This window comes from Boleophthalmus pectinirostris, unplaced genomic scaffold (genome assembly GCF_026225935.1).
Source record: "Boleophthalmus pectinirostris isolate CB_2022bp ecotype Guang Dong unplaced genomic scaffold, ASM2622593v1 HiC_scaffold_5, whole genome shotgun sequence".
In the NCBI taxonomy this organism is placed as follows: Eukaryota; Metazoa; Chordata; class Actinopteri; order Gobiiformes; family Gobiidae; genus Boleophthalmus; species Boleophthalmus pectinirostris.
In genome coordinates this window covers 29970539-29986022 of record NW_026571404.1, presented here as the reverse complement: position 1 = coordinate 29986022, position 15484 = coordinate 29970539, and the positions used below count along the sequence as shown (strand labels likewise).

Genomic DNA, 15484 nt, shown 5'->3' with positions numbered 1-15484 from the left:
GAAGGTATTTGAAGGTATTACTGCATTTTTGAGCAATAGAAGCAAAATTAATGAATACAAGATCGATATGTTTCAGACTGGTGAACACTCCAGGCAAAGCAATAACTTCTTTAAAACTACCATCTGCAAGTTTATTTATTTTTTTCACAAGTAGATGGCAGATGTGAAACCTGTTACACCTCCCCCTTAACCTCACCTGACTTTTGTTCATGCATCACGTGGAGATATGTGAGAATAGAACATAGAGTAATGCTATACCATGAAACATTTTAGTGAAAAAAATCTACCGTAATTTCCGGACTATAAACCGCTACTTTTTTCTCACACTTTGAACCCTGTGGCTGATAAAATGATGTGGCGAATAAATGGACAGATTCTTTGATTAGCACATTGTCCATTCATATATACAGTCTGTGGTTTGGCAACACAGCAGATATGCCCAGCCTGAGTGCAGAAAACACTGCTGTCTGTGCAGGTAACACATGGATCTAGGGTTAACATGAAGTTGCTACACTAGCTAGCGATATTGTCAGCACACTCAAACAGTTTATCGCCATGTAATAAAATAAGTTATGATGCTAAATGAACATTAGGGAGGGGGAAACATCTTACCCGTATGCGTAAGTGACGAGAAGAAACGTCTCAAACTTCAGTAGCTGGACATCCACTCATAACTGATTGATAGAAATAGCCCAGCCCCTGAGAGAGAGTCTGAAATCTGCTGAAATCCTCCAAGACACTGATATGAAGACAAGACAGGACAGCGGCTCTTGTAGGAGTCATGCGACATAGAGTGCGGGGAGAGACGGGGAAATGCACTGAGGAAAATTCTAGTTTGATTGCGTTTTAAAAATTATTTTGCATAAAAATACATGAAAAAATACAATTGATGTGGCTGTGGAAGAAGGAAACAGAGCTGCTGCACGTGAGCTCGGCATAAATGAGTCGATGGTGAGATTTTGGCGATGACAGCGTGACAAACTGACTCAATGCAAAAAGACAAAAAGCAGACGACTCGAGCTTGAAAGCTTTCTTGAAGATGTGGACAACTGCGACTTATATTCAGGTGCGGCCTATATATGTACAGTTTTAAAATTTTGTTAAATTTTTGTTGATGCGGCTTATATTTAGGTGCGCTCAGTAGTCTGGAAAATACGGTATACAAATGTGCTTAAAACATTAGAAAAAAGTGTGGTCTCACATCTCCATAAACCTTACTCTTACTTTGCCTAAATGAGGGCCTCCACCAGCACGTCTCCATAGAAATTGTGTCAATTTGGCTATAATATTCCACAGCATTGCTTAAAACATATCTATCTCCATGGCGAATGTTCAAGTAATTCCATGAAATCATACAGGTGCCATTTTCAGAAAGTTATACATTGTTGCTTTAAAGTGTAAACGCAACTTGGCTTATGATAACTTGACTGTGCCAATAGTTCTTTTATCATTTACGTGTGCTGAGACTTTCTATTAGGGGTGTAACGATATCCAAGTCTCACAATACGATATTATCACGGTATGAACCTCAGGGTACGATATTTATTGCAATATCATGGGAAAGCTCACAATATGGTGGGGAGTCTCACAATTAGGGATGTAACAATATCCAAATCTCTCGGTACGATATTTATTGCGATACTTTGTGGACAAAACTGTTAATATGCTGCTTTTTCCTCTTAAAATGATTTGACAGGACTTAATCCAAAGAACTAAGACTTTAAAGTGCTTAGAGCTGTTATTTCTTCTTGTAGTCTGCACTGAAATGGAGCAAAGCATCCTAGTCAATGTAGTTCCCTCTGTCTTTTTTTAGCTATTGCTCCACCATCACTCTTAAGTTAAGCAAAGAGACTTGTGATTCGATATATAATGTGATGGTCCATGACATCATTATGAGAACTCTAACGATATCACAATATTTCGGTTATTGGTACATCCCTACTTATAGTGTTTTCCGTAAAGCTGTCTTAGAACCCACCAGGCATAAAAAGTTGTATAAAAAAAGGTTTATTCCTTCTATTTTTGAATTTTCTGACAAATTAGTCTATTACACACTATTGAAATGCCATGACATATTTGTTATTCCAACTGACATTTTAGTCATAACCAGCAAGAACATCTAATTTCAGTGTTCTGTCTTTTGTTCTTTTTTTTTTTTTTTTTCAGAATCGCAAAATCACCTTAGTCACAAAATTACCTTTTGTGTTAACCAGGCAAATCTTTCACAACACAATTTCTCATTTCTTTCCAGGAATCGACTACCTTCACCCCGACTTGGCATCGAATTACGTAAGTACCCTTTGTCCCTCAGTGCCAGTCACTATGCCGTGTCTCAGATGTGGGGGGGCTTCCTGTGGCTACCCCTTTGGCCTGACAGGTGCTTTCACAGCTCCTCTAATGGCTGCCCAGTCTCCTTACGTTTTAGGGAAGGACCAGGGGAGGGGGAGAGAGAGGGAGCGAGGAGGCAGACGGTGGACCAAGCTGTTTAATGTTAATGCACCTCTCACAATGGCAGGCCGATCTGTCACAAGGCGCGATAATGCCAGGGTAGTTGGCGCTGCATAATGTGAAGCTTCGACTCCAGAATGCTGATAAAAAAAACATAGAGGACGAGATGGACTGCTTAAATACGACGTGGAAATGCATAACTTTGATCGAACAATGAGCTACGTTCACCTGACGTCACAACATTGAGTAATATTGTGCTGGAAGGCAAGTAGGAATTCTGTGATACAGTTTGCCTTTTGATGCCTGAAAGCTTTACAAATGTGATTATTTTAAATGGCCCATATCACAATGTCATTTTCTGATCTATGTTATAATGTTTCATCATCACAAACATACCTGGAGTTGTGTGTCATGTATTTTATTCACACATGTTTAACACACAAACCCTGCATATTTAGTTCTTCTCTCAATCAGAAAACACCAGTGGCAAAAAACTGTTGTTGTCTTAGGCACTTAGACACTTCGCCTACCTTGCCTAGTAAGAAAGCGGAGTATGCATGAGTGCCTGTGATGACTGGAGGGGCCGACGGTGCAAATTGGCAGCCTTGCTTCTAGGGCAGCTGTGGCTACAATAGTATTTTACCACATGATTAATAAATTAGAAAACTCTGTTCCACTTTGTGATGTCATGTGGTGATACAGAAAGAGCTCCACTGTGTGTTTAAATTCCTCCCATCTTTACTAAAATCATTTGGATTATCTCATCCCTGGAATTTCTAATCTCTACTGAATTCAAAGTAAAAAAAAAATGCTGTTAACTTAAAGTACCACTACATGACATCACAAGGTGGAACAGAGCATTTTAAGCTTTGGAGATGTAGACAGACTAAGAATAAAGGATTATTCAAAATGTGTGAATGAAACAAAACACAACTCCAGGTATGTTTTTGATGAGGTGACAGCATTATGCTCACTAGAGTCAATTTTGTGTAATACAGGCCCTTTAAAGTAGTTACAGCAATTCAAATGTCTGTAGTGGAAGAAATGGAAGACAAATAAGTATAATGCCTTATTGTGGAACATTCCAGGCAGCTACAACAGACAAGTAGGCAGTGATGACTCCATCTAAAGAGTAACATAGTCTTTATTTTTACTCTCTTGAAAATGCAAAAATCAGAACTAGTTCATTTCAAAAGTGTTTGCAGCAGTCTGAAGTTATTCGTCACTTTTCCATTAGCATTCCTGGCATCCTCGTTATTCACTGCAATTAGTTTGTAATGCGTTTCATAACTTTCAAAGACCAGAGAATCTTTACAGTGAAGCTAATGTCGTCACAATAAAACTACAACAACTGGCATGTTAACAGCACACTTCCTGGTTCTCAGATGATAAAAGTCTTTAGAATTTGATGTAGACAGCAAACAGCAAAACTATATTTAAATTTGGTTATTTATTTCAAAAAAAGCAAATCCCCCACAGAGTTTAAAGGTGCAACTTTTCTGGTGGAGGGTCTGCTATCTTTTTGTCTCCATGGAAATGTTTTTGCTTTGTCTAGAATGTTCCACAGTATAGAGAGTAAACCTATCTATCACGAGGGAGACAAGCAGGTTACAGCACTATGTTACATTACAGTTCAGATCTGTGGAGAGTCACCTTATTCACAGAAGGAATTAACAACAAAAACACTCGTAGTGAATGAATGCTAGATGGATATGTTTAATGTCATACCATGGAACATTCCAGGCAAAGCAATAACATCACCATGGAGACAAGCAGGTAGTGAACCTCCAGAAACCTTTAATAGTCTGTTGATGAACGCAGCTTATTAGCCAGCAAATTTTTCATCATTCAAGCGTGACTCATGGTGCATTTTGTTTCATTACTTCTCATTTAATAATATTGCATTTCTCTTTCAAACCAAAATTTCTATTCTCATCTGTAGTACAAAAAAAAAAAAATGTTACGTGACAAAGCATCTCAGTGTTGCTCAACTGTCTGCTCTAGGCTAACCACTATGTTCTATCATGGTTCTTGAACAACAATGGCCCAAAATAACAGGAAAATCGCAGATGTGGGAGCGTGCTTCAGTGGAGGACTTGTGTGACTGGAGAATGAAGAGAGAGAGAGCCACTGCATGTGTGATTAGATGCTCTTCAAAGGATCCTTCCACAAAACCTATGATAAAAAAATACTTTAACCTAGCTTATGTGTAGTTACAATAGCTGGATATTATGCAAGCTTGCGACATTATGAGCTGCTATTGTTCACGGCCTCTCATTCAGAGTAACCCTGGCCTATGCTATATTAAAGGGTGCTATTTCTGATCTATGTTATACTGTTGTTTACGCATCATAAATATACCAGGAGTTGTGTTTTGTTTCATTTACACATGCTTAACACATAAACCCTGCATGCTGAGGCTGAGTACTCTCAAACAGAAGTCATGTGGTGATACAGGAAGCGCTCCACAGTGTTTTTAAACTCCACACGCCTTCACTAGAATCATTTGGATAATTTCAGCCCTGTGATTAGATGCTCTTCAAAAGGATCCTTCCACAAAACCTATGATAAAAAATACTTTGACCCAGCTTACGTGTAGTTACAATAGCTGGATATTATACAAGCTGGCGACATTATGAGCTGCTATTATTCATGTCTTCTCATCCGGAGTGATCCTGACGCTGTAACAACTCCCGTAATATGTTTGATAGCAGAGTGAGGGGAACTGTTTGTGTGCTGAGGTGAGAACTCATTAAAAAAATTTATGGCAGATTTATCAGGAAATATGGACTCTGTCTGGAATAAATAGACCTATGCAAATTTGAAGCTTGTGGAAATGCTATGGGAGTGCTTTGTTTTTGGTTTGTGCAGTGAAAAGAGACATTTATAGCTAGGCCTGTCACAATAATATACTTTTTGGGGTCAGTATGTGTCTTGTCTACATTTTCTTAGACATAGACAAACTGTATTGATCCACTGCATGTGAAGGGTACCAAGCCTTACATTTTTTGCTATATTAAAGGGTAGATATTATGCTATAACTGTGTTGATCCACAAGGGAAATTATTTGGACACAGTAGCTCACACGTCACAATATATAATAATATAACTCACCTCTTCTCCCTGACATTTAGTAAAAGCTAGTCAGGTTATCTTGGTGTTTTTATGGTAGTTTTCGCATGTTATCTGTATATATGTATATGTAACTGATTCTTCTGTTTTGTTGACTTGTATGTGAAGCACTTTGGTCAGCTGAAGTTGTTTTAAATGTGCTATAAACTTGAATTGAATTGAATATTATAATATACTATATAATAACAAAGAGAAAAAATATAGATGTAATAGTACATTCTAATAAATAAGTAGCAAAAATAGCAAGAGACTGGTGTCAAGTAAGGCGTAATTATATTAATTTATATGCACAAGTAAAAAAAAGAAATATATGCAATACATCTCAGCTTTATATAAGAGGTCGTAAGGAAAAACAGTGTAAAGATGATAAAATGATAGACAGGACATAGGATTATCTGTTACATGGTGTTATGACCCAGCTCGCTTAGGGTGAGGGAAGTAACAAAAACAAAACAAAAAACAAGATGTTAAATGGAATAAATTAAATAAGTAAATTAACAAAACAGACTAGAATATACAGAGAATACTCTAAACTAAGAAACAGAACAACAGAATTAACAGACAACAAGTTGTACCACAAAATGGGTCATGCAGGCTTACACAAAATGAGAAAAGAAAACTAAAACACAAGTTCCCAAAATTAAACCACATAAGCTCATAAACAGAATTGAGTGACCAAATAAAAAAAAAAAGACACAAAACAGAACTAAACTACAGACCTAGACACAAACACAAAGACAAATTGGCAGACTGGCCACCAATGCCAGCAGCCCCAAACAGGTGCTGGCAATCTCTTTAAATAGGGGGAGGAGACTGGAGGTGAGACAGGATTGGCCAGGTGTAAACGTGTTCCACCAATCACGGATCAGGGCTCCCACACCATGATCCAGGACAGCCAGCAAAATAATTTAAAGCACACACAACACCTTACAATTGAAGGACTGGGGCTGTAACACATGGTTACAAAAAGAAATGGACAGTCTTCTTTATTTGGTGATAATTAATGTATAGTTTCTCTAAATCAAAGATGCATTAAGTGTGACCATGATAAAATGGTAAAATAGACCTGGGATTGGTGCATAAAAAGACAAAAAAAAATTTAAAATTGCTTTAACACTATTATAAACATTGCATTTACATCTCTTTCTCAATGTAAACCCAAAAACGAAGTCCCTATTTTATCTTCATGTCAGACCACAGCTTGTCCTACTACACTATAAAGCACTTAACTGTAGAAATGTTTATCTTTGGCCATTGTGGCGTCATAGCTGTTACCGTGGCAACTTCCCAAATGTTAGCCGGAGTGAGTGGGCCCAACAAACAACAACATCTTCCCTCCGAGGGGACACACAATCCAATAACACTCCCCCGCGCCCTTTCTCTCATTTTCTTTGGGAGACAATAGAGAAAGGTCAAAACAGTCGATGTTGCTGATAATTACAGGGAATCCTCGCCACATTCACTAAGACAATAAAAGACATCTGTGATACAACAAGTCTATATGCCCCTAAAACTCCCTGCTATAAATAGGCACACACATTTTAAAGTCTGAATATATTGCTGAAGTAAATATAAATGATAAATGATAATACTGGAACTACTTTATGCTCTGGACACAAAATTCCAAGAGCAAATTTATACCACTAAAACGATTCTGTGTGCATATGTTTTTCACTCAGACTTGCTTTCTGGATTATACTGTATTCGTTATTGGTATTTTTATTCAAGGCCCAAATTCTTAAAACTTGAAAAGCCTGCATAATTAAGCCAAAAGCTAATTTTGAGAAGGCTTGTCAAATATTATAAGTCCAAATTTTTACAAATGGAAAAAATGTGCAGCGGCATGTTGCTTATAATAGAAGACCATTACTTTTGTTTTCATCAAGCAAGGCCAGTGCAACTATAGAAATGAAATAAAAGTCCATCCACTTAATAATGAATAATGATGTTTGGCTCATACTTGACTGTTTTGCATTGTATTCTGTTGCTTTCAGACATCATTGCTTCAGCCAGTGGTTCTCAACCTTTCTTTAGTCGGAACCTCCATAATAACTGTTGGCATTTGATTCCCAAACACAAAATAAAGGCTAACCGCGAAATGATAAAGCTGCCTTCTGTCTATCTATCAGTTTGATTTATTTGCATAACATAAGACTAGATACATCATTATTAACATTTATTTATTCAGGGGAAACTCAGTGAGAGAAAATACCTCTTTTTCATGAGTGCCCTTTTCGTTACAAAAGATAAATGACTCTAGAGCAAAAGTAGAAGTCTACATTACCACTGCATCTTGTTTAGCACATTTGGATGGTAAATGGTTGATATTATGCTATTTTCTGATATTGTTCCCTCATCTCAAACATGCTGTGTTTTGTTTCATTCACACATTTTCAACACAACCTCTGCATATTTACGAATCACCGTATCACCGTATCAGAAATGATTTGCGTCCAGACATGTCATGTCTGTGTCCGCAAGCCTTCCTTATCCACACAGCTTTACCCATATTTACTTATGTTTTACAGAAACGAAACTTAAAACCACATGGCTAATTTGCATAAACTAAGCGCACATAAAACAGCTTCCTATTGTGTGCTGATGCGGTTCAGCTTCTGTCGGACTAAAGGACATGACTCAGTGAAATATATGTGTTGTTTCTGTGACACAGGGGTGTTCTGCTAATGTTGAGTCTGTGCTGTGCTTCTATCATGTTGGAGATGGTTCATGTTAAACTTTTCAGAGATTATACGTCTGCAGGTCATACGCATAAACTGTATATATGAATGGACATATATTCTAGCCTCTTAGCGTTTTGACGGTGAATTACTTCACGGTGCATAGACCTACATCAGCGTATCAATATTTTCAGACATCCACACAGTGCCGGATCAGATCCTTAAGCAGAAGGAGCTGGCAGCACCAGATTGTTCCGTCTCTGGAGCCGTTTTCCATTGGATTAGTGTGGACGAGCACTGACTCCACAACAAAAACAACTCAAATACGTACTAATGTGGATGGGGCCTAAGTTCTTCCCTCAAACTGAAAACACTTTTCCAGCTTATGATGTCATGTGGTAATACAGGAAGTATATACTGTGTTTTTAAATGCCATACACCTTCACTAGAATCATTTGGATAATTTCAGCTCTGGAATTGCCCATTTCTACTAAACAAAAGGTAAAAGGGTAGCTGTTAACATGAAAATTATCAGTACGAGACATCACAAGGTGGAACAGAGTATTTTGAGCTTTGAAGATGCAGATCAATAATCAGAATTATACAGACGTGTGTGAATGAAATACAACACAACTCCAGGTATGTTTTTGATGAAATAAGAACATTATAACATGACTTAGAGCTCACAGGGGATAATTTTGTGTCTCCAAAGTTCTTAAGATTGTCTCCTAAAATGCCTAACCTAAAAATGCATGGATAATTTATTATATATCAGCTGACTGACTTAAATATAAAAATAGTTTTGCCAGCAATCACACTGCCTTGCTTGATTAGGCTCGTTTTCAGTCCTATTTCTGAACTGGGCCTTTCATAGTCTTGGCTATGTGGAGTAGCCCTCTGAGGCCGTGGTCAGTGGTTGCTGGGTCAGTCACTGGTTGCTGGGGAAAGGTGAGGAGCCTGAGTGCACCCAAACACATTTAGCTGAAGCAGGTCGCTCACAGGACAGCAGGGGGAGAGCAGGTCTGATTGATGGCAGAAGATATGAGCTTGAAAAGCGCAGCGAGTGATTCATGGAGACTGGCCCGTGTCATTTATTACCGAAGCTCAGCACTTTTCAGTCCATTTAATGAAAAAAGAAAGAGAGAGAAAAAACACCTACTGCTCTGCAAACTGTTTGGGAGCAGGGCGTCCTTTCAAATCAAGCGTTCATGTGGTGAATAATAATAACATTTCAAAACTCCATTACCTGTTTGATATCGAGAGGAGTGGGGGAAAAAAAGAAAATTGTGTTAAAGGAAAAATTGCTGTGAAATGTATAAGGCCAAAACTCTGAATTGCTTTAAAGTTGCGTTGCGTGACTTTTCTGATGAAGGCTACGCCAACTACTTGATGTTATTGCCTTAAATGTTCCACAGCATTGATTTAACTTGCTGTTAACTTTACTGTCACTCCAGTAATGGCAAAACTCTGCACTGGTCTCTGAGAGCTGTGAAAAGTTTTTTTTTTTTTTTTTTAAACTGACAGTGAATAATTCAGATGCTCAGAATGCGTAAGGTAAGGAATGCATTTAGATCACTGCGAATGGTTTAAAATGAACTAGTTCTGTTTCAAAGACAGTAAAAATGAGGTACAGCACCTTTTAATATCTGATTCTGAAAAAAAACTAACAACTTAAAAATCTAATAACTTAATAAAACAGAAATTCACTGTTATTTAAGGCATCAGTAGCAGTTCGAAAAGGAAGCTGTGCTTAGCGTATTCTCTTGTCTGAGTAGGTCTGCTGTTTATAGGTGCACTGTGAGTTTCTCTGAACATAAAATTGTAAAATAACAGTTGTAGCTTGGTTAAAATAATGTTATACAAAAAGGTGCACTATGTAACTTTATAACACTGCCTGCTTGTCTCCATGGAGATATGCCTGGAATGATCCTCAGTATGTTGTAATGTTGGATCTATCTTTCGTTTATTGCTCATTCATATGTTACATTTACATTGAAACGAATCATGATTTGCTTCCCGACACGTTTCTGTGTCTGCAAGCCTTCCATATTCACACAGCTTTGCACATATTTGTTTATGTTATACAGAAACAAAACTTAAAACCACACATAAACTAAGTGCTCAAAAAACAGCTCGCTCCTTGTGTGCTGATGTGGTTCAGCTTCTGTCGGACTAAAGGACACGATTCAGTGGAATATGAGTGTTCTTTCTGTGACAGAGGGGTTGCAGCAAACGATTTTTGAGCCGAGGAAGATGGCAAGTGTGAAAACAATCTTTTTGTGGACCTTGTACTAGCAAGTAGTTCTAGCTAAGCTGTTTCCCGTTTGTCTGTTTTCCGCAATAGCGTCACATGACCGATGTCACGAACCCAGCGAATCAGGAAGGCACAAGTCACAGTGACGTGGTCCAATAACGACGCAACTAGAGCTCCTACACACGCCCACACAGTGCCAGATCAGATCTGTACTCAGATGAATTCGTGGGAGCTGACGGAACCAGATCATTCCGTCTTTGGAGTTTTCAGTCGGATCAGTGTGAACGAACACTGCAGCCACAACGAAAATGACTCGAATATGTACTAGTTTGGATGGAGCCTTAGTGTAATAGGGTTCACTTACTGTAGCTCAGTTTGGTGGTCTGCTTGTCTCCATGGAAATATATTAGTTCAATGGCTTTCTGGAACATTCAAGACAAAGCAGTATAATCTATGGAGACAAAGTGGTGTGCCTTTCACCCACATACTGTATATATCGGAAGTGAGCAGGGGCGTGGTTTTGGCTTCATCGACTCCAGCTCCAATTTACTTAGTATTGAAAAAACGTCACCCCTTAGTCTTTAACTGCTGTCGTCAGACTCGTCATTTTGGTCTTAAAATGTTTGTATTAATGCGCTCGACATGATCCTGGTGTTTTTATTTTGCCTTTTTGTCCTCAAATCAGTTCCTATTCCTAATATAGAACACTGCTCCAAATTTGCCCTTATAACTGCTAGCCTCTGTTAACTTCACTTGACTGGAGTCAAATGCTACAGGTACCATCATTCTCCCTTTGCCCACTTTTTTTTATATAGCCTATGCTTCTACTGAAAAAAATAACGTTTTAATACTTTGCAGCTCATGTGGTCAACATTCCGTGGGGGTGTGATGTTAACTGGAAGCACTGCTCTATCTGAGGCTTTGGCAGACTGTAATCTGAGCTTTATTTAATTAGGAAAAATAGAAAACAAATGGATAGCTCCAATTGAAAAGCTTAATTCAATCCCATTCTAAACCCGTCATCATGTCAGTGCCAGTGAGCTGACCTCACTGATATCTCTGTGTTCTAATGAATGACTTCCTGACATGTTACTGGACTCCATGCAAATCCTCCCCCTCTCTTTGACCTTCTCCGTGGTTACCTTTTCTTTACCTGACACACACGCTACGATGTTATTCCATTAGGTCAGGTAACTGTTGCTGTTTGGCCTGTCTGCGCTGGACTGAGTCATCTGGTCTAAATGCCAGCCGTCCACACTGTCAGAGAAGAGACTACCCCCAAGATTAATCTGATGGGCTGAGCTGTGCTGGGCTAATGACTCTCCATACACACATCACTATGTACCTGTTACACACTCAGAGAAATATCGACTGTTATACAAATCAAATTACAGGCAGCTGCAGGGAGAACAGTGAAATGGGCAGGGACTGAGGGAGTAGATACGAAATACACTAGAGATACAGGTTCAATATATGAATTTACAGTAGGAATTCTTTGGCTACGTAGGCTGTGTCCTTCAAACCGACCCATACTTATTACATTGACTGCATTAAAGCGTTGGCATTGGCTTTAAAATATTTGCGGTTGCTGTTTGATATAGCTACAGAAGTATGCAATAAAGATAAGAATATGATCATTTATTATTTTTATTTTTCAGCGCTGACTTATTGTGCAAAATCAAGTGATTGAGTGGAGTGATTCATGCATGTTTGTGTAATCTTGAATACCTTATTTTCAAAACTCCAACTCTTGTTCTCACCACCATTTTGGTACAAAATGATGACCACTCACTTGTTGTCATTCCAGCTAAATCAGTTCTTTATGGTCAGATTGTGTTAAAACAAAACTTAAGTCTAACTTGAGTACCAGAGCCTCCAGTTAGCATCGCACCTCCAGAGAATGTTGATGACATAAGCAGCAAAGTATCAGCTGTATCAGTGTACACAGAAAAAACTGGAGGATTAAAATTTGAGCGTAAAATATTTGTTTTTAACACAAAAAGTGTTATTTTAACTATTTGAAGTTAAATAGGGGTTCAAGTTGGGGTTATTTGCTAGAGTTGATATGGTTAATTCAACTTCCCTTAGTGTCCATTCAGCTTCCCTACCTCCCACCCACCACTTCAAACTCCAGTGAGAGAAAACCAGTTTGAACCACTTTTGTGCATAATTTCATCTTAAATGAACTAAAATTAAATGTAAAAATAAAACACCTCTGTGTATTGTTTACCTAAATCAGGATAACCCTACAAAGTTATCTGTTTACTCTCAAAACGTTAAGATAACTCTTGATTTCGGGGTTAAACAGGAACTTGGGTCCAGTGTTATTTAATATTTCCAAAAATGTTAAATTAACTCTAGAACAGATTGGACTAATTTAAACCCTGAGAAAATTATAAAATTGATTCTGTGAGAGTCAATTTTAACAGTCCACTTTTTTGCTGTGTAATTACTATGACATTCCTGAAAAATTACTGTAAAAATACCTAAAATGTATCAAATTTATTACATAAAAACTTCCTTGGAAACACTGTTTTTCTGGGTCTGACTCTCATTTCTTGTCTCCCTGTGTTTCGTTTGGCTTTCTAAATGTCGCCCTCTGATCTTTGCAGAACGCTGATGCCAGCTATGACTTCAGCAGCAATGACCCGTATCCATTCCCTCGCTACACGGACGACTGGTTCAACAGGTAAAGTAAAGCACAGACACACACTCACACACACACACACATGCACAGACACATACACATGAAAATATATATTAGAAAAAAGAGCTAGAAAGAGATGCTGTTTCTTACATTGAGCAAAATATATTGATTTTGTCCTCCCATACTTCCATTAAGACTACAGCAGAACAAACAAAGCTTTTGTTCTGGACCGGCACTAATGCGATAATGTATTTATACTAGTGTTAAATGTCTAATGCTAATGCTAATAAAAAATAAAAAAGATATAAAGTGGTCCCTCGTTTGTTGCGGGGTTACGTTCTAAAAATAGCCCGCAATAGGTGAAATCCGCGAAGTAGTCTGCTTTATATTTTACAATGATTATATCTGTTTTAAGGCTGTAGAACCTCTCACCACACACTTTATACACTTTTCTTACACAGGACAGTTTTAACACTTTTTGCATCCCTCTTAAAACTTATTGCTGCTGTCGTCTTTATGGTGTTTTCCTCCTTCTTTATGTAACAAACCGAAGATTAATTTATTCCGTAATAGAGCCCTACAGCACAGAGTCCTGCACAGGTCCATTTTTGGAAACCCACACCCGCGCAGTACAACACTGCACCCGCGCAGTATAACACCGCACCCGCCCGTTAACCCGAGATTATATATCAAACTTTTGTGCTGCCTACACCACGGACCAAACCAAGACTAAACCAAGACTAACCCAGGACTAACCTAGGACTGATTCAAAGACTGAAGAAGAGGTCTAACCAGGACTGAACTAGGACTAAAACAGGACTAAACCAGGACTAAACCAGAACTGAAACAGGACTTACTGTCGGTACAGGCTCGGAGTTGACCGCAGGAGAAAGAACCAACTGAGAGCTCAGCACCTCACGGAGGTAAGAGCGGCAATTGCTCAGCCGTGCTTTGCGTACACCCTGCTTGGGGTTCTCTCTCTTAAGTCCAAGATTAGTCCTGGTTTAGACCTGGTTTAGTCTTGACCCACCTGTAATTATTACCCACATTCATATGCTATAAAAAAAAGCATCCAAAATTGCACTTTAAAAAAATCCGTGAAACAGCGAGACCATGAAAGGTGAACCACAATATAGCGAGGGACGACTGTAATGAACAAAAATGCATATTATATATATATTAAAAATCGTACACAATTATTAACCTTATAAAACTCTTCCTGGAATGTTCTACAGTCTGGCATTAAACGTACAGTATGTGCAGGTGTTAAATGAGCTTGCTGTTTCTTACTGAGAACAGGGTTGCCAGATCTGACCTGTTGGAGCCTCTATTGATTTTCTCCCCACATACTTCCATTAAGACATAATAGGGCAGTAAGTATAAACAAAGCAATTGGTCTGGACCATCACAATAGAAAACCCAGAGGCAATTTTTACCTCGAGCTTTGGACGAGATAAGAGCACAGTTACAACAACACGGGATTTTACTCTTCTCACTGCTTTTGACCCTTCTGCTGATAACATCCTCTATCTCCAAAATCACAAAGGATGAGCTACTTCCACTGCAACATATGTCAACAAGGAGTCTCCAACTAAAACAAAGCCATGTTTTTTATCCTCCACTTCTTCCTCCTCTTCCTTTTCTTCCTCCTCGTCCTCTTTCTCTCCCCCACTCTTCCCTCTTCTTCTCCTCCTTCTCCTCTTCCTGCTCTTCCTCCACCACCTCTTCCTCTTTTTCCTCTCTCCTCTTTCTCCTACTCCTCCTCTTTTTCCACCTCCACCTCCTTCTCCTCTTCTTTCTCCCTTCTCTTCCTCTCCTCTTCTTTTCCCTCCTCTTCTTCCTCCTCATCTTCCTTCTCCTTTTTCTCCTCCTCCTTCTCTAATTCCTCTTCTTCCTCCTCCTCCTCCTCTTCCTCCTTCTCTTCCTTCCTCCTCCACCTCTTCTTCCTCCTCCCCCTCCTCTTCCTCCTTTTCCACCTTCTGTTCCTCCCCTTCCTCTCCCTCTTCCTCCACCTCTTCCTCCTTTCTCCACTTCTCCTCCTCTTCCCCTCCCCCCTTCTCTTCTCCTCTTCCTCCTCCTCTCTCCTCTCTTCCCTCCTCTTCCTCCATCTCCTCTTCTTTATCTTCCTCCTTCTCCTCCTCTCCCTCTCCTTCCTCCTCCTCCTCTTCCTTTTTTTCCTCTTCTTCCTCCTCCTCCTCCATTTCCTCTCTCCCCTCCTCTTCATCTTCCTCCTCTTGCTCTTCCTTCTCCTCCTTTTCCACCTTCTCCTCTTCCTCCTCTTCCACCCCCCCCTCTTCTTTTTCCCCCTCTTCTTCCTCCATCTCC

The 15484-nt window shown here is 39.1% G+C and overlaps 1 protein-coding gene across 1 annotated transcript in view; it reads left to right on the top strand.

Annotated features, from left to right (window-relative positions):
• Window positions 1–15484, top strand: part of pcsk2 (proprotein convertase subtilisin/kexin type 2) — a 78358-nt gene that overhangs the window by 21028 nt on the left and 41846 nt on the right. The window contains exons 5-6 of the mRNA XM_020921405.2: window positions 2252–2289; window positions 13125–13201. Of these exons, the coding sequence (XP_020777064.1) occupies window positions 2252–2289; window positions 13125–13201 (115 nt within the window). The remainder of the gene's footprint in view (window positions 1–2251; window positions 2290–13124; window positions 13202–15484) is intronic.